Source organism: Calliphora vicina, chromosome 2, assembly GCF_958450345.1.
Source record: "Calliphora vicina chromosome 2, idCalVici1.1, whole genome shotgun sequence".
In the NCBI taxonomy this organism is placed as follows: Eukaryota; Metazoa; Arthropoda; class Insecta; order Diptera; family Calliphoridae; genus Calliphora; species Calliphora vicina.
The window spans coordinates 143319032-143340382 of NC_088781.1; the positions used below are offsets into that span (position 1 = coordinate 143319032).

General features: G+C 28.1%; 2 protein-coding genes across 3 annotated transcripts; both read left to right on the forward strand.

Annotated features, from left to right (window-relative positions):
* Positions 1-13210: 13210 nt before the first annotated feature.
* On the forward strand, positions 13211-19571 carry LOC135952446 (ELAV-like protein 2). Of its 2 annotated transcripts, XM_065502389.1 has the most exons (9): positions 13211-13374; positions 15108-15277; positions 15364-15916; positions 15989-16092; positions 16335-16488; positions 16853-16870; positions 17135-17408; positions 19021-19198; positions 19272-19571. In XM_065502389.1, the coding sequence occupies exons 3-9, from the start codon at positions 15661-15663 to the stop codon at positions 19431-19433; spliced, it is 1146 nt and encodes a 381-aa protein (XP_065358461.1). In that variant the 5' UTR covers positions 13211-13374; positions 15108-15277; positions 15364-15660; the 3' UTR covers positions 19434-19571. The 2 variants fall into 2 exon arrangements, with proteins under 2 accessions (XP_065358461.1, XP_065358462.1); XM_065502390.1 differs by lacking the exon at positions 16853-16870.
* On the forward strand, positions 19521-20246 carry LOC135950915 (putative uncharacterized protein DDB_G0277255). The gene has a single exon (XM_065500439.1). It carries the CDS (start codon positions 19521-19523, stop codon positions 20244-20246), a length of 726 nt encoding a protein of 241 aa, XP_065356511.1.
* The last annotated feature ends 1105 nt before the right edge of the window (positions 20247-21351 follow it).

The following is a 21351-nucleotide window of genomic DNA, read 5'->3' on the forward strand; positions in this document are numbered from 1 at the left end:
AAGCGTTAATTGGTCCAAAACGAATCGTTTTGGCCTGTTGTGAACGCTACATATTACTTACATATTTTGTAAAAAGCTTTTCTTCTCCTTTCACCACCTTTTCTTCTACTCTCTATCCCCTTTCCAAAGAAAGTAACACAATTATATATAGGCATATTAATTGCCTGAGTGTTACTTCTCTTTTTTAAAAAAAAAAAAAAAAATTACAGCTATTTATGAATACTGTTTACTTAAACTTAGTACTTTAAAAAATTCAAAATTCTAACCTAGAGTTTACACATGCAAGTAACAGTTGCAAAAACTCAACATATTTTTGCACTAACACAATTGTGTAAATTTACACATGCATAGTGATTGTGTATATTAATATTTATATGTGTTCAATCACTTGCATGTGTAAAGGCCAGGTAAACCACAGGTAAAGGAAATAAAATATTGTTAAAATAACTAGTTTACTTAAGTTTTGTAAAAATATAAATAAAAAGATAAAAATTAAATTATATTTATGTACATATACTATTGAAATATTAAATAAACGAATAAAGAAAAAAAACAATTAAAATATTAAATTTACTTTAAAATTGATGAAATCAAATTTAAGAGTAAAAAACAATTATTTCAATATTAACAATTATATTAAGCGAACAAATAAAATCAAATTTTGAACTTAACTAAAAAATTAAATTAATAAAAAACAAACAAACAAACAAAAAGGAGAAAACTCAGTCATTTAAATATACATACATTTATTATTAAAAAGGCATATTGTTAAGTGTGTATTAATTAACATTTTTAGGGTAATTGTATTAAAGACGATGAATAGCAGACACATATATTTTTATATTACTTGATATAAAAATTGAAAATAAAATAAATTATACTAAATTTAAATAGCAAAAATTTTTTGTTAAATTTTTGTTTGTTATAAATTTAAGTCATAATTATAAAAGTATAATTCACAACTTGCTTCAAAAACTCCTTGATCTCCTCTCCTCCTCCAAAAAATAATATAACTTATTTTGTACAAAAATATAATATATATAATATATTAACAACACAAAATTCCCATTTAAAACAATTATTATATTAAAAATCTACTATAATTAAACAAAATTATGATTAAATCTTATATTTAATTTTGTAAAAAAAACAAGATAAGAAATAATACTTAACAAACAAAACTCAATGATTTACTCGAAAAAATAATGTAGTTGTTTAATCAAAACAAAAATAAATTCAAGAATTATATAAATTGTAAAAAAAAATATTACATCTACATATGTATACAGTTAAAGAAACCTTAATAAATGGAGTGTGTAATCAATTTTTGTTCTCAATACATAGTTGGCTGACATAGTCTCCTTTTACAATGCAGAAATTGAAAGACAGACATTTTTCTCATTCTCATTTGAACTAACCTAAACATCACTATCACATCGACGGGACAATGAAATCCAAGGTTGACTAACGTTATTCCCAAGCTATCATTACCCCTAAAATACCCTTTTATCTCAACTATCGTTACCCCTAAAATACCCTTTTAGCCCAACTATCGTTACCGCTCAGTTGTCATTGCCGAAATACATAACTGCAATTACCGTTAACGCCAAAATACCATTACCAATATAATCGTAATCCGTAAAAATACAATAGTTTTTTGAAATCTATAGAACTTAAAATATCACAAGACTTACGACATTATTAACAATTTAAGATATTGATATAACAGCAAATACCGCGATTGAAATAAGCCAAAATACCGTTACCGAAATAATCCAAATTAGCGTTAATGTTTTGAAGCGTAACCCACCTTTATTAAATCACTATATAAAAAATTATTTATGATCTCAAAATGTATAGATAATTATAAAATAATTTAATTTAAAAAATTTAAGTTTTTCTTAAAAAAATATTCAGCGCTTTTTTGGACATCTTTCTTACCGTTTTGCTTACAAAATGTTGACATCACTGTTGTGCTGTCAATTTGACACCTGTTTGACGTCGTTATTGAACATATGTTTTCAATATGGCAATGCTACAAAATACGTTAGTAATTTCACTCATTTTCGTAAAATTCTACTCGTTTATTAAACTAAAGTGTAAAAAGGACTAATAAAAAAATTGGAATAATAATTGATAAATAATAATAAAAAAACAATCCCGAGAATCAAAATCTATTTTAACAATAATCTATTTTTATAGTAAACTAGGCAAATATGAGTTTTTGATTGCATATGTTATTATATTGCGATTACAAGAAAAATATTATTTTTTGTATACTAATACTATTTCAGGCATTATCGTTAGTTTATTAAGAAGCAGAATCTACATTATCGATACTAAAATTTGCATTCCCAATATTATAGCAGTTGGCTCCCCTGATCATCCGCTTCCTTCCATTATTCCTACCGCTTCGTTGCTAGTTGTGTGATCTTATCTGGTCATGCATACATTTGAATTATATAGCCCAAAAGCAAAGTCTACTTTAAATATTCGATCGCACATTACTTTGGAATCTGTCGAAGCGCTACATAGTTTATTACCAGATAATATAAATACTTCGAATCATCCAGGAGTATATTTGTGTTCTAGTTATAAAACTTTAATGTACGCCATGGATCGATATGATAGGAATCAAACACCTCAACAGCGTTATCCACGTTTTCTTGCCATGGAAGCTGAGGAATGGTAAGGTAAGTATTTTTACTTATTGAGGTTATATTGGATTGGGCTTGCACTACGCAACGTATGAGTTTTTTTTTTATGTATATTAGAGTGTACCAACTTACAAGCAAACAAAAAGTTCGCCGTACACCCCCTAATATGAAGTATTTCAGCAATGCAGTTAGACATTTTTTTTATTTTAACCTTAAAGTATGATATATCATTGTTTTTGTCTCGAGAAGACAAAAACGGTCTCTGAATAACAGTTAAAAATAACCAATATTATTTTGGTATCTTCTGTACACATTATGAGTACCAATAAGTTTTTTGGTCGCATGGACCTTGTTTTCTTGTATTTTCAAATAGACGGAGAAAGATAAATCGGTTTAGAATTTCATAAGAATCAAGGATATTTATGATTATAAACAGTTTTCTTTTAAAATGTGTAATATGTGGGAGCTATGACTAATTATGGACCAATCGGCATAAAATTAGGTAACATGTCTTCTGTATATATGAAACTTATTTGTGTTAAATTTTATTTGAATACTTTTTTAAGAAATCTATACTCGGTAAAATGGTTTTCGGAAGTGGGCCTTGTATGGGAGCTATGACTAATTATGGACGATTGTTATAAAATTTGGAGACATGACTTTTGTATACATATACATATATAACTTATTTGTGTTAAAATTTATTTGAATGACTACTTTTTTAAGAGATTTATGCTAGTTAAAGTGATTTTCGAAAGTGGGCCTTATATGGGAGCTACGACTAATTATGAACCAATCGTCACAAAATTTAGTAGTGAGAGTTCGACTTATATAAAAGTTATTGGTGCTGAATTTGTTTTCGATATCTATATAACTATGATATTTATGAGAGATTATCCATTTTCAGATAGGACAATCGTTTGGGGGCTAATAGAAATAATTTAAAATTTTTTTGAGTTATTTATAATTGTTATTACGGGGCCTATTTGTTTACAGTTATTTTGTCTATAACCAATTGCTTACGTAAAAAAAATAACAGTTATTACGGGTCTCTGAGTTTAGGAGTTATATGGCCTAGTGACCGAAATTCGACCACTTTTATGGAAAGAATTTTTAAATAATTTTTTATATTGTGCATATCTAGAGATAGAAACCTTTTAAACCATATATGTTTCATCAATATTGGTGGTCAATAACATACTTAAAAGTGTACCACAAAAAAACGTGTGTCCTATTTATATATAAGATATACCTAGTACATAGTAAATAATTTAACAAATTATCTGAACAATATTGGTTTCATTGAATAGTGCTTTTAAATGCGTTTCATATGATATGATATACCTATAATATCAAAGAACAAAAATAAGGGAAGGCTCTCAAGTTTTGTACAACAACAATATTACATACAAGTACTATGGGAATTAAACTCACTTGACACAGATGAACATACAACGAAAATTCAAAACTTTTTCAACAAATTTCCACTAAAATAGCAATTGTAACACAGTATTTCACAAACACACCATAGTTGTTATTTTTTGCACACATTAAAAGAGTTCGCGTACTTGATAATTTGTAATAATTTGTACAAATTATCACTGGAAGTTACTGGATTCTGTTCGTTTACTTTTAAAAACTTGTAACGAGAGAGCAAGAGAGTGTTAAAAGTGACAGTTCATAGATAGAGAACATGATACTTTTTACTGGACATTTTTTGTCCAGTAAAAAATATCAAAATAAAAATATGTTTAAAACATATGTTTGCAAATATAAACAAAACTAAAAAGTTGAAAATTAATACAATTTACAAGTTTGTAAAGTAAAGATGTAAAATAACACAATACAAACGTTTTGAAGTGATTTATAATAAAATACAACTTATTTTAAAATAAAGTTACTGGATATAGTACGCGAACACATCTATTTATTTTATTTTAATCGATCAAGGTATAGACGGGGTAATAAAATTGTGTTATAATTAAAAAAAAAATCACTTTTTATGTTCACTGCATATGAAAAACAAGTAAGAGAGCTATATTCGGCTGTGTCGAATCTTATATACCCTTCACCAAATAAATTATACTTCAAAATACAAATTTTAAATATGTTTAGGTAAACAAATTTTTTTTCCAAAGTTTTTTCATTTTTTGTTACAAATGTTTTTTTTGAATTGTTATTCAAAATTTTTTTTTTTTTATGAAAAATAATTCGGGTTAAAAAATTATTTTTTCCATTTTGACCCATTGTAGGCCCAATTTACTATGGTCTTATATACGTCGTTGCCATAGATGGGGGTAGTGCACTAATTTTGCAGTTTGCACTAATACTTAGTGATAGTGCAAAATTAGTGCAATCATTTTGTTCATATTTAGTGCTGAGTTGAAAATTAGCAGCCTCACTAAATATTAGTGATAGTGAGTTAAATCAGTTTATTGCAACTTTTTTGTATGCACTAATTTGAGTGCAACTTCAAATTGTGCACTAAATTTTCAAATTTTAAAAGTTCAAAATGGTTTAAGTTTATTCCTGTACACTAATTTAAAACATAAGTCTAATATTTCATTAAAAATAACAAAAAATATTTAAAATTTTTATTTTTCGAATTTGGAATTGTTGAATCCAATTCATGACTACTCATTTTTGAAAATTTAGTGTAGTATGTTTAATGCAGCCTTTTTTTGATTGCAGGTTAAAATTTTGCACTAATTAATTGTAGTGCAGATTTTTGCACTAAATCTTCGTTTAGTGATAGTTAAAAAAATATCACTATCACTATTTTTTTTAGTACTAGTTAAGAAATAAGCATTATCACTAAAGCTGATAAAAAATAGTGCAAACTATTTTTTTTGGCAATTTTAGTGAGGTATAGTGCAATGCTGATTTCAATCAACATTTAGTGCACTACCCCCAACTATGGTCACAGACAGACAGACGGACATGGCTTAATCGACTCCGCTATCTATAAGGATCCAGAATATATATACTTTATAGGGTCGGAAATGAAAAATGTAGAAATTACAAACGGAATGACAAACTTATGTATACCCTTCTCACGAAGGTGAAGGGTATAAAAATTACTAATACATTCTTAAAGTTAGGATTTTCTGCAAGTTTTTTCTGACAGTAGAGTTAGGTTTTGTTGGCATTTAATTATTATAAGACAATTATGAATGTTCAAGTCATTTTCTAATGGGGACTAGGGACAAATGTTGCCCGAATTTCGCCATACTTTGCAGTATAATTTCAGAGTTCATATAACTAATTTGTGCAAAATTGGCGCATAATCAACATATCTATTAATGGCTGCTCAAACAGTATTCCGGGGGACATTTGTATTTGTATTTTTTGGTTGTGCATATTAAAATTACGATAAATTCGCTAAATATTTGCTAATTCCAAATTAGCCGTCGCCGTTACTGGTTAGACCGGAATATATAATTATAAAATCGATTATTAAACATAACATATTTTTGGATTTAAACGCAAAAGGTTAAGATAATTTTCAATTGATCATAATAAAGAAAATTATTGCAGATTTGATTAGCGAGCCTATAGTAATACAAGTATGTAATTCAATTAAACATTGAATAGTACTAGTCATAAATAAGGACCATTCTAATGTACGTACGAAATATAGTTTTACTTACAATTTTGCTGTTATTTTGCAGACATAACAGACCAAACAATTTTATATAAAAACATAAAGTTCAACGGTCTTTTGACACAAATGAAGATGTCAAGTTAAGCACATACAAAGGAGCATACCATACACAATCTCCAAAACAAATACTTGTATACGTAAACTTATCATATCATGTGTGTTTGCCTATATGCATACTTTACTACAAGCTGTTGATGATTTAAAAAAAAAAAAAACAAACAAAATAAACCAAGAATTGCGTTAGGTTAAGATTCACATGTACATACATACATTATAATGTTTTACCCCTATAATAATGTTGGGACTTTGACTTGTTAGAAAAAGAGATTTTCACGAAGAGCAGAGAAAACGTTAAATGCTACCGCTAACCTACCACAATAATGGCGTGTGTGTGTGTTTGAAATAATTGCTGGGGCTGGTGTAGTTAATATGCATTTCCTGTAAGAATGCAGCTTTTTCTCTCTGCCACCTGTGTTCTCCGCATTCCTCTCCCTTATGAATATTATACGTTGATGCATATATATGATTGTATATGAAAAAGGAAACATTTGTTAATAAATCTTTTACAAAATTCGAGCTAGGGAAATCTTTATAGCAAATTTTATATTTCCCGTTTATTTATTCTTAGTTCATTCGATCGCTGATTTGCGAAAACAGGATCACAATTCGAAATTTGCGATTTTTGAATTAAGTAATATAAATATAAGTTTTTTCAGATAATTCAATCGTGTTACGAAAAGATCCCATGGCCGAGTGAACTCGGGTCATTCCGGTTCTGGAATAGTGCCAGCTGTCGAGGGAATGCTATGTTTTTGAGTTATGACTACCAATGGTTTTAACCCCCAGTAACACGAAGTCTGGTTATGTTTTAACTAATAGTTATACTGACAGTTTTCATACAAAAATAATTTTAACCGACAGTATAACTATTAGTTAAGGCATAACTAGACTTCGTGTTAATGGGGGTAAGTAGATTTAAAACTAAAACATATTATGATGATGCATCAGTAATATATTCCATAGAGTTCGCAAAAAACTAAAACATATTATGATGATGCATCAGTAATATATTCCATAGAGTTCGGAAATACTTATAATTTTTATCGATCACATCGTTTAGTTCGTTTTTTATTAGCAAATGTAGTGAAATAACAATATTCTTAAAGTTACAACTTAAAAAAATCATAAGTTGATTTAAATTTTTTTCTTACAAATCGTTTACAATAACAATTTTAAAATTAGATTCTAAAGAACATATTTATGATGTTTTGAAATTGTACCTATAAGAATACCGTTATTTGACTATAACGAGTGTCCGAGAAAAACTAAAAGTATTTATGTATGTACTCTAAGGACTCCAACAAAACAGAATAGCTACTTTTGTATCACTGTGTTGTTATAACTTATAAGTACATATTTTGAATTATGATCAAATTTTATTTTAATATTTTTTTTAAATAAATGCACATTACAATAAATATACATACATTGTAATGTATATAAACGCGATTAAATATTTTTATAATTTTAACAATAATTTATTAAGACATCATATTCTCATCTCTCGCCCTTTTTTAATTTTACAGTTTGCTCTCAAATTACCGTCTATTTCTTTCTTCCCTATAAATGTATATGGCCCAGTGAAAAAACTAAAAAATATCCGTATAGTATGTTATATTTGTTTTGAAATCCTTTTTGTACAGAACCGTGAGGGACAAAATGTTGCAGCTTTTGTAAAAATGCAATCATTTAGTTCTTGCACTCTTCAGCAGCAAGTTGTGTTTTTTCAATTCTCTACGTATTTTATCAAATACACTTAGATTTTCTGATACCAAAAATATATACACACATACATACATATATAGAATATGAGTTAAAATTCAAATGGATTAAATAAAAGAAAATTCAAAAAGGAAGAAATTGATATAAAGTTGTAATAAAGTTTAAAAGTGCATAATAATTTTCAAAAAAAGGTGAATAACAAACATTGATATAAAAGCAAGTGAAATTTAAATTGAATTGAAAGAAATTCAATATTTTTTATTATGTTATTGTATGTAATAATATATGTATAATAATACCAATTTATTTAAGTTCTTAGTTCGACAGCAATAATAGAAATATGTATGTATATTAATTAAAATATAAAAGTTTCAATAATTTATGTGTATATACTACCATCATACGTACGTTCATATACATATTTATATGCATATGAATGTATGTATGTAGGTATATTTTTCTATTATAATTTGCCCACACCCATATTTTTGAGTAATAAAAAGCAATGTAGTAAAATTGTTTTATATTAATTGTATTTGCTTTTGAAATTTGTAGTTTATTGTATACATATCCTTTGGCAGTTTCCTAGATTCCCATATCTTAATTCTTGCCTCCTGTTCTCCTTTTTACACCCATTATTCATACATATGTATGCATATATATGTATTCAGAATTTTCTATATTCCATACATATTCACAAACATACATACGTCTTTATGTTTATGTGTATATTGTATTTATATGTATGTACTTGTTGTTTTTGCATCAACACCATTCAATGACTATAATTACAAAAAGCTGCATCTCTTTTCTGTTTCCTGGCCTCTTTTTCATTTGCTTCTATATTAAACACACTTACACTAGCAGTAGCATCCTTATTGAACGCCCCCACATAAAATCTACTGTGTATAGAATAAATATCTACATATACATACATACATACATACATACATAATCTATAGCATCATCATCATCGTCAGTGCAAAGTTTGTTGTACTATTTCTCATCAGAAATTGCAGTATTTTCATTCTTGAATTGTAAACGAATATAAACAAATAATAACACAAAAGCCGCTCTACTTTCTGAAGAAGATAAATAGAAAAATAAACGAATACTGGCCCGCTTCGCTCTTTTAAACCCCAGTTGCCTATATTTTTATAAAGCATACTTTCAGGTTAGTTATGTTTGTCATCTCTCGATTGTTCACATGGATAAATATTTCCAGAGCATAAACGCAGGGTTCTCCCGCGTTCAAAACTTGCTATAGAAGAGTTTGTTTTTCGGTAAGAATTACTGTTACGCTCTATGCAAAGTAATGAATTTTCTCTTAAATTGCTTGAAATACGCTCAAATAGTGGTTTTCATTTTTTATTTTTTCAATCATCATTTTCGTTGCAATTTTCTTGTGAATTATTCGTCTTTTCTGCATATAATTCTCTTTTCCATATGAAAACGTAACATTGCGGTCTTCTATGGATTTTAAAATAAGTTTTTTTTTTCATTTTAGCCGCACCCTAAATTGTTTACCAATCTTTGTATTTCTCTGATTATTTCCTGCAACTACTGAAAGTTGTACTCTGCCTCTCTCTCTGTTTTGTGTACGTTTCTGCAAGGTGTGTCTATAAAAATGCTACAATGGTAACAGATTTAAAACTATACTACATTTTATGAATGAAAATTGCTTTCTGCAGATTATGTTTACCGGATTATGGATTTTGTTTACATACAATTGCTTAATATGAACTCGGACAAAAATTTAAATGAATTAAATTTGTAAGAGTATGTAGTTGTACATATATTTAAAATCTTAACTGTTATCACCTTCTTCGGGTTTTGTTACCCTACCACTCCAATCAACTATTTGTATTGTTATGACTATGTATTGATTGGACCAACGAACCAAATTATGAGGAAAAGTAAATATGAGATGAATAAAATGTCATTAGCTCATTGAGCTACATAATTTTTGACAAATGAAGAGAAATATTTGACAAACTTAAAATAAATAAATACATATATACAGTGGTCGACATAAGTCTACGTACGACCACAATTTTTGCCACTTTATGAGAGAAAACCCGGTAAATAAAAAAATAATGCAGTTTTGTTTTAAATCTATTTTTATTGCTATGTCCCAAAAAAAAAGTTGTTGCAATGTAAACTTTCAAAATTATTCATAAAAAAACATTGACAAATGTCTACATACGACCACAGCATGTCCTGTTTTTTTAGAATACTAACAGATAAGCAATGCAATTTATTAAGTCTACAGATCAAGAAATATTCAGTTACTTTGAAAACAAGCCGCGAAGTGGTCGCCCAAAGAAACTACATCGTCGAGATGTAATCTTCATTTTAAAAGAAGTCAACAAAAACCCAAAAGTAAATATCACAAAATTGGCCGAAGAACTCGTAACAAGATCAGAAGATATTGTTTATTCACGAACAATTCAAAGAACCTTAAATAATAATGATAATTAATGCAGAAATCCTCGTAAATTAGCGAACGGATCGGAAACTTAGTTTGGAATTCGCCCAAAAGCACTTTGAAAGGACATGGAATTCTGGAAGCGAGTTTTGTTCACTGATGAGTTGAAGTATAACATATTTGGAAGTGTTGGAGAGAGATAAAGTATGGCGCAAAACAAATACAGCAATGGATCCGAAAAACTTACTTGCTACAGTTAAGCATGGTGGTGGCAGTGTGATGGTTTAGGGTACTGTCGCTGTTTCTGGAGTGGGAAAGTTTGTGATTATTGAGGGTAATATGGATCGTTATCAGTACAAATCCATTTTGGAACAAAATTTGAGAGCACCAGTTGATATTTTAACTCTTGGTTAAAGTTGGATATTTCAGCAAGATGACGATCCGAAACATACGTCTCAAACTGTCAAAGATTGGCTACTCTTCCATGCCCACGACACTTGTACACACCACCTCAAAGCCCGGACTTAAATGTTATTGAGCGCGTGTGGGAAATTCTACAACAGAAGATCGGAAAATATCTTATTACTTGTGAACCAATGTTAAAGGAGAAGCTTCCAGAAGAATGGCAAAACTGGAAAATTTAGTTACTTCGATGCCCAGACGCTTGTATATGCCTGTGGTGGCCCAACGAAATATTGAATTTAATGAAAATTTGTATTCGCTGAAAAATGTTTATTTAGTGTACAGATCGTATGTAGACTTTTGTCAACATATTTTTTTAATTTTTTTGTGAATAACAGTTTAAATTAATTATAAATTTAGCGATATTTTTTGTTATATTAATAAAAATGCATTTGAAATAAAACTTCATCATTACTTTTACTTATTATGGTTTAGAAGTCCGCGAGTTACGAAAATAATGGTCGTTCATAGACTTTTGTCGGTCACTGTATGTAAATAAAATATACAAAACAAAAAAATACTCAAGCATAGAGTGCGATATTTTAAGTGGTATTAAAGTTATTACATTGGGCCTTATATGGGAGCTATAACTAATTATGGACCAATCGTCATAAAATTTGGTGGGATGCATATTTGTGTTGAATTTTGTTTGGATACTGACATATTTCTGAGATTTATGTATATTAATGATATTTTTGAGAATGTTTGCTTATATGGGAGCTATGGAACATTGTTGACCGATCGTCACAAAATTTGGTCGTGAGAGTTCGGCTTATATAAAACGTAATTGTACTGAATTTGATTTAAATATGTTTATATTAAGATATTTATAAGAGCTTAACTATTTTCAAATAGGGCAATCGTCGAATTATCTTTAAACTTGCGACCTGTAGTTTGATTACAAGGTTTACATGAACGGACGGACAGACGGACGGACATCGCTTAGTCGACTCAGAAAATGATCCTGAGCAGTTTGGTTGCTTTAAGGTGGGTGTTTTCACAATATTTTTGTATGTTGCAATCAACAGCCCTAACCCATTATACCTCCCCCACTATTGTGGTGTAGGTTATAAACATGCACTTTTCTTAATAAAACTTTTTTTTGTATACATACTTATACATTTTTTTTATTTTAATTTGAACTTTATATATGTATACATATAAAGGATCAAATTTTGACATTTAGTGTAGAATATTTGGGTCTTTAACGCACTATTTTTTTAAAAGGAATTTGTTGGCAAGGATATTAAAGGATAAAAATTTTAATGGACATTTTTGACATCTTTTTATCCTTACAGGATAAAATAAAGATAATACAAAATATTTTTCAACTCTTCTTGTTCTTTTGACATAAAATTTGTTATTGTTGGATCAACAGGAGTATTTTTAAATATTTTTTGAAAAATGTACTTCTTTGAAAATTTGAAGTCCTTTAAAACTGCAAACGCAGTTTTCCTCCATTTAATTTATAGTTTCATGCGTATATTATCTGGTTCGTGTCTAACGAATTTTTTCTCTTTTTCTAGTACGGTGTTATATGTACATATATAAAAATGCTTTTTATTACTAATTGAATGAAATTAGTTATGAATTGATCCATACAATTTTTGTTCTATCACTTATAAAATACCACTTTATATCGTCAATAACAGAACATTTTTATATTATTTTACATAATATGTATTTCAAATAAAATATTGTAAAATACAAAAATTAAATAATTTATGTTATCAACGTTAACAGAACCAGCGTTTTGATTATAGAATAAAGGCCTAATTTATTAAACAGATTTTGTATGGAATTTATGTGTTCAATTCCCTATTAGCGTATAAAAGGTGTCAAAAGTTTCTTAGTTTAAAGTTTATTTTGCTGACATTTGGACCATACTGAATTTACGGACTGAAATTTTTGTGAAACAATTTATAAAATAATTATAAGTCACACGAAATTACTGCGCAAATAATAATAAATAGGAAAGCTGAAATAAGCTCGAAATGCAAAAAATCTATTCATTGGGACAGACTAATGTACATGTACAAAGAAATATATGAATTTAGATATTCTCCTGTGTGGTGAATTTTATCAACTTTCCTCTGTGTTTACACCACACTTTTCTATTTTCTCTTTAGTTTCGTAGACATGTTCCGTCGTTCATTATTTTGTGGTTTTCATGCATTTTTTCGTAAAATACATTTAGTTTATTTCGGTTCTGTTGAGTTGAAGAAACGTCTTCAGTTTTTAATTAATTTTCGGCTTTACGTTTGATTTTATTTTTGTTTCGTTTATTTCGTTTTAATTCTGAGTTTTTATTCATTTTCCAAAATAAAACGTTATAAATTTTGTTTGCTTTGATGTCTTTTTCAATTTTCGTTATCTAAAAAGTAATGCTGTAAAAAAGAATCTACCAAATTAAGATTTTTTTTTAAAATTATTTCGTTGGTTTATTTATAATTTCTTTTATTGAAACTTTTAAGACAAATCGTGTGTTTCGTAATCAAATGCATACAAATAAAAAATAATTTAATAATATTATTAACACATAAAAAAAATTAAAAACAACAATGAAAATGCAAAAGCTTCTTAGTTAGGACATTTGAATAAATTTATTTTAAATCAAATAAGAATAATTAAAAAAATTTCAATAGGTCAAGACGGTTCCTAACCTCAATTTCGAAAAACTTTTAATAGTTATTCAAAATTCTTGTTTCATTCTGGAAAGTACATAGTAGTATCTTAAAAAATTCAAAGTACTGAACTATGTACCATATGGACATTCAAATACAAAACAATTCTATAAAAACAACTAAAATTCAATTTGTCTCTTATTGGACGACTCTTCGTATAAATAAACTGTATATTTAGATTTCCACTTAATCTCAATTAATTGTCTTCTATTTTTTAACATTAATATACGAGTATGTATTTATTTTTGTCACAATCATAAATCAGCTGCTTGTAATAATGAAAATGTGCATCTATAGAAAAGAAAATCATAATAATATTTTCTTTATGTTGATTTGAAAATAACGCATGCGCCCTAATGTTTACTACATGAAATTTCCATCAGCACCTATTGATACATGTGTAAAATTCGTTTGAATATTTCTAAAAATATTTTAATATATGTATGTACATAAATACACACATACAAACATTTGTACGTATGTTTGGATGTATAATCTCCTGCATTTTTCTATTGCTTGTGAACGAAATCGCACATTATCACATCATAATGTGGTCTTGTTCGAATTATAGAAAGTAAATATTTAATTATACATTATCAAATTTTCTTCAAAAATGTATTTCTCAATAGAATTTCCACAAAATAATTCATTGCACAGATACATACATAAATGCATCTAATAGTACAATAGAGCTGATTGGATTATTTCACAGAAAGGTTTACAATAATCTATTCGGTAATATTCACACATATCCATATGAACATAAATAATTCAATTGCAAATATGTACATATGTACGTACATACGTACGGATTTTGTGTTTTCGACAACCTCACTTGTTTCTTCTCTAAACATCTAACGTCGAATCTCGATTTAAAACTTAATTAATATCAAGAAAATGATTTAATCTTATATACATATGTATATGTAGATAATAACTTATTTATATATGTAAATGAATCTAAATAATTAATTTATAAATTGTTTGCAGTAGTATTGGTTAAAATTCAATCATCTATCTATATGTCTATCTAGATACTATCTTAACCTTTGTGAAAGCATAGACAAACAACATATTGACCTGTTGTATGGCTTCATTTCTGTTAGCTGACATTTATTTGCTTTTGTGCTGGTAATGCATATTTGTAGCAACTTATGACACTTAATAAGATCTTAAGAAATACAAACAAACAAACAAACAAACAAAGACACAACTAATGTGGAAGCAACAATAATGATAACAATTAGCAATGACCTCAATTTAATTTAACACGGTTTATTGGCAAAAACATTATCCCTCTTTAGAATAATACACGCACATTTAATTAATTACAAACTTATGTACATACATACATACATACATACATACATACATACATACATACTTACATATTTATCTAATATTATGTTTTTTCTTCTTTCTCATTGCAGTAGTTTTTTGTAACAAATTGTGATCGATTTTCCTTTAGAAGAAATAAAAAGAAAAATCAAACAAACTTTTCCAAATTGCTTCTGTTAATAAAAAAAATAATAAAACGGAAAACAATACTTCTGCAAGAAGTAGCAACAGTTGCTTTAAAGGGTCTTCAAATTTGAGAAAGGTATTTATTTAAATACATTAAAAATATGTTTGTTTCTTAAAAAACATTCTGTATAATTTTCGTTATTATTTTCTGTTTAATTACAGCTCATTTTATTTTAAAACTTTTTTTTTATATATTTGTATAAAGAAATAAATAACACGAAAGTAAACAGACAGTATTATCTTTGAATTAATTTTTTAATTAAGTGTTTTAAGATCCAAAAAGTAAATTTATATTTTCGTTCATAGAACTTAAAGACAATCGAATATTTCTTTTATTAAATTGTGTTCTTTTACCCTTAAACAACAGTTAGTTTGTTTTAAATTACTTTGACAGTTTAAATCGAATTCAAAATATTTGTTATTCCAATTTCTCTTAATTTAACATCAATTAATTTCTAAATGATGACTACCAGCTCATCAACGGGCAACACAATGGTTGAGGGTCAACAACAACAAAATGGAGGAGCTGCTACCGCTCAAAATACACAAAATAACAATAATCCCAATGCGAATAACAACAACAATGACACTGACCCAAAAACTAATTTAATTGTCAACTATTTGCCACAAACCATGTCTCAAGAGGACATTCGTGCTCTCTTTGTTACTTTCGGCGAAGTAGAATCTTGTAAATTAATTAGGGACAAAGTAACAGGTTAGTACTTGTCTCAACCAATTTTGTACATTTCATTTCATTTCACTTCATTTAATTTCATTCATGCTCTAGGTCAAAGTCTTGGATATGGATTTGTCAACTATGTTAAACAGGAAGACGCAGAAAAGGCCATCAGTTCATTAAACGGTTTACGTTTGCAAAATAAAACGATTAAGGTAAGTAGCCCCAAATGAAACGCACACATTATTTATGACCATATGCGCATATGGTCGTTGCGAAAACAAAAACTCTCATATCGAATGTTTCAAACTATTCTCAAATATGTCCATTGGTTCTGAAACCATCAAAGAGATTTGTATATGGCTTTCACAAGACTTCTTTCTTGTAGTTGCAATGACAATATGTGTCTAGTACATGCTAGCATCAATATATCTTTTAAATATTATTTAATGTTTAGGTGTCTATTGCCCGTCCCAGTTCTGAATCAATTAAAGGTGCTAATTTATATGTATCTGGTCTTCCCAAAAACATGACACAACCAGATTTGGAGCAATTATTTAGTCCATATGGAAAAATAATTACCTCAAGAATATTATGTGACAATATAACGGGTAAGTAGTAGAATATAATTGAAAAATACAATAATAATAATCATTAAATGCGATTATATACAATAAATGTCGGTTTGATTTCTTAAATTTTAATTTATTCATTAACGTTGAATTGTTTTTGAAAAGACAATAAAGAAAATCACTAATATACATATGTGTAATATAAGAAAATACCTTTAAATATATAAATATAAATTCGCTCCTGTAAACTTAATTAATTGATAATTCAAAAAAATTTTCTTCTTGAAGACTTTATAAATAAATACCGAACATTTTTCTTATTTTTGTAAATATTATTTTTTCATAAATTAATTTATTTTTTATTTATTTATTTTATTTACACAAAACGTTTTGTTCCGTTAAGCCGGACCTATTGATCAGGGTATGTTTTATTGTTTTAATTTATTAATAATTATTTATTTACTTTCACTTTTTCAATGCATACATTTCTTTCGAAACTTTTCATTGCCAAATTAACTACAATAAAAAAAATCAAATCAAAGAAAAATTAATTTAATACTTAATACCAATCATGTCATTTATCAATCTATCAAGAATTTGTTTGTTAAATATTTTGCATTGCATATTCATAATTAATACACAAACAGTTGTTAAATACATTCACAGTTCTTATTTATTATTTTAGGTCTTTCAAAGGGGGTTGGTTTTATACGGTTTGACCAACGCCATGAAGCCGATCAAGCTATTAAAGCTTTAAATGGTACTATACCAAAAAATGCCACCGAACCGATTGTGGTGAAATTTGCGAATAATCCTAGCAATAATAAAGCCTTCCAACCATTGACGGCATATTTAACACCACAGAATCCCAGAACTCGAGGATTTCCAACTGGTGCAGCTGGAGCGGCAGCAGCTGCTGCAGCAGCAGCCATACATCCAACAGCGGCTGGAAGATATAGGTAAGAAAAATAACATTCATAAAATGTTTTGATTAGCTCCAACCTTATTTATGTACATACTAATCAACACAAAAAAAGTTTTAGTTGAGATGGAAAATTTTTTATTAGTAAAAAAATGTTTGGATCTCTCACTTTTGTAAATTTTTTTCTACTTCTACATTTCCATACGAGACTCCTCTAAAACCTCTAAATGAAATGCCAAGAAAAAAACTATTTATTTTAATGTTGATCACGATTTCAAAAATGGCAACAAATATATTATTATTAAAAAATTATAATATGATTTAGATTTATCTCTTTTTGATCTTAGCCGTTTATAAGCTGATTTTCTCGATAATAAATACCAACCTAAGTTGGACATAGCGGATATAATGATATGTTATTTGTGGGCTTGTGAAATTTGATTTCAACATACAGACTGTTATGGATATATCAACTCTGCTTTCTATAATGATTCATTTGTGGTCGCAACTAGGTTTTTTTTATGCCGGGAATTTTGCCAATTTTTCACTACCCGATTCCCGGGATTTATAGTCGGGAAACCCGAGAATTAAAAACTGACGAAACTACAAAGAAAACAAGTTAGAAAATTGTGGAAATACGCTTATCGGCCATTCATACGTAAATTTTTTATTTATTTATCTTCAATTTATATAACCAAGTCTTAGGGGCCATTAATGGCAAATAAAAGCTCTAAATTTAATAATTAAATATATTAACTTTTAACAAAAATAGTAAAAACAAGTACTAATTACAAAATTATTAAATTTTTTTCTTTTAAGCAAACATTTAAATAAATATAAATGTATATACATATACATATATAATTTAATTTTTATTCATAAACTGTTTGAATGTAACGCACGGAAAAACTTTTGAATATGAAAAATTGTATAGATATTAAGAAATTATTCATGCCATATTTTTGGTTGTTTTAATTTCGTGCGAAAGAAGTGCTGCATATGATATTTCGTGTGGAAAAATAAGGTTGCCAGATGTATTTCACATGTTTTCCACAATAAAAACAGAGTACTGCTTTTGCGAAATTATTTCGCATATATTTCATTCCAAATATTTAGCGGTGTCGATATAGCCATATCCGTCTGTCTGTTAAAATAAACTTTCCGAAGCCCCATTTTATATAATTTTTTTTTTTTTTTGATTTTTTAACCAAATGCTTGTTTTCACCAAAATTTTTTTAACGACTTTTTTAAACACTTTTGTTTAACAGAAACGAAAAAAATGTGTTATTTTATAAAAGCAAACAAGTATGCATTAGCTAATTTAGATGTCGTTTATAAAGTATGGGTTTCATTATTTTTTGCTTGATTGCTTGACAAAAGCACTTGGGTTTTTGCGTTTGATAGAGTTAACTCTTCACAACCTAGTGTATGAGTTATAAGTATGTATATGCTTTTACAGCATACACATCAGTACCAGATTATCTAATATATAAAATTAAAATAAAATATACATGAAAAGAAGCAATATTGTTTAATTGAAATTTAATTTAATTACTAAATAATAAATCTTTAATATTTCACTTGATTAACAAATGACTATATTTTTCCACTATTTCGATTATTAAACCAATAATTATTCTCATTTCAAGTTCTGTTATTTCCCGATATTCACCGTTAACCGGTGATATTTTGGCGAATACCATGTTGCCAGGTAATCCCATCAATGGCTCTGGTTGGTGTATTTTCGTGTATAATTTGGCTCAAGAAACTGAAGAAAATGTTTTATGGCAATTGTTCGGACCCTTTGGTGCCGTGCAATCCGTTAAGGTGAGTGATAATAAATATAGATATGTATGTTAAAATGTCAGAGCAATGCTAAAAAAAAATCTATTTGTTCTAGGTCATACGTGATTTGCAGACGAATAAATGTAAGGGTTTTGGTTTTGTCACTATGACCAATTATGAAGAAGCTGTTCTTGCAATACAATCATTGAATGGTTATACGTTGGGCAATCGTGTATTACAAGTTAGTTTTAAGACAAACAAAACTAAACAAACGTAATTATTAACAAAATTGACTGCTGTTGTTACCCACACGACCACTACCTTGGCATCAACATTTAATAAAACCCTAAATAATAAAATAAATATGACAACCTCCTCCTCTACTAACCTGACCACCGCAAAAAGTAATGATTTGAAAACGGCCTCTCCAACCACCACAACGACTGTAGCAAATTCTTCTTCGACCAACACTTCGACGTCAACGATTACTACTACTTCTACTACCACACAATCAAACACTACATCCAACACGTCCTCCACGGCTATAATAAACTCGAAATATTCCTTAATTAATAATCACAACAACAACAACAACGGCAATCAATGTCAGCAACAACAACAAAATAAAAAAACCAAAACTACAACCACTATTATACAACAATCACAACAAAGACAGCAACAACAAGAACAGCAACAATCATTGATACAACAACGTTCAAATAATTTAATTAATTCCTCACTTTCCTCCAACACGAATAATTCCTCATCGAATCCGCATTCTTCCACCATGATAAAAACATCTTCAAAATTTGTCTACAACAAACCTCAAAATCATTATGAATTGCTTCAACAACGTCTGCACATGCAACAAGAATTTGCTCAACTTTTAACAAGTTTGGCCCAACAACATCAACAACCATTTTCGGCCGCCTCCGCTTCTTCACAAGCCGCTGCAGCAGCCGCATTCAATAATCCATCGTTGGGTGCATCTACTTCAGCTGCAGCTGCTGCAGCAGCGGCGGCCGCCACCACAAACGCAGCCAAAAATTCCTTATCATCTTTTTTACCATTTTCAAATTGGTTTTTCTAATTTTTGTTTTTATACATATATATATGTATATGTATCGACTATAGACTATAGTACCCTATATGCGTATGTATATAATGTATTTGAGGGTTTGCAAACATAAATTCCATCAAAAAATCACTTTCAAATATCCGATTGACTACTTCAAATCGTGCTACTAGTATTTGATTAGAATAGTATTGTATTAAATGGATAAAACTAAAAGTTTTTACAGAAATACGGGGGAGAGTTTTTGTTCTGAATTTAAATTAAGGAATTGAGAAAAAAAACACAATGAAGGTTCGAGTTTAGTAGGTGTTTTGTTTAATGAGTTTAGTCCCCTGTTTTTAAAGCAAACCCTTTTATAGGGCTTTTATAAATACACATACATACATATAGTTTAAGAAAGCATCTGAACATCTCTAAAAGTTTTAAATGCTAATTCAAATGCGGCACCCCTTTGAAAATCTTTATTACAAATTTTACTGCTAACTTATGATTTTGAATTTAATTATTTAATTTTGCCTTTTTAAACTTTTAAACCTATTTTATATACATAGTACAGACATATAAATAATTATTATTGCTCAAACAACCCATTTTGTAAAATAATTGTGAACAAACATAAAATATTGTGTAATTAAAAAACATTAAACTCTATTTAGTAAATAGCAAATATGTATACTTACTATACACATTGAAAGCGAAATTTACACATAAGATCTTTATAGTATTTAACTATGGTAAAACATTGAAACTCAATTTTTGGTTGGATAAAAATAATTTCAATGATGATTGTGTTGATCGATATTTTTCATTCATGAACATATTTTTCCGTTTGTTTTATGATTAAAATATTATGTACTTCATCTTAATTTTATGTATTGAATTTACTGCTTTACTAACTCAAAGAAAAAACAACTTTATTGTGTTTAAGTATAAAAATTATTATAAAAAAAAATCCAATAAAAACCATATATTTTTAAAATACATAGTTTTAAGTAAATCAAATTGTTTGTTTTTGTATTCTTAGTTTTATCATTTTTGTTTGTGTGAATTTCATTTTAATTTAAATTATTATTTAATGATTTTGTTTGTACCTTATAATAGTGAACATTATTTTTATTTT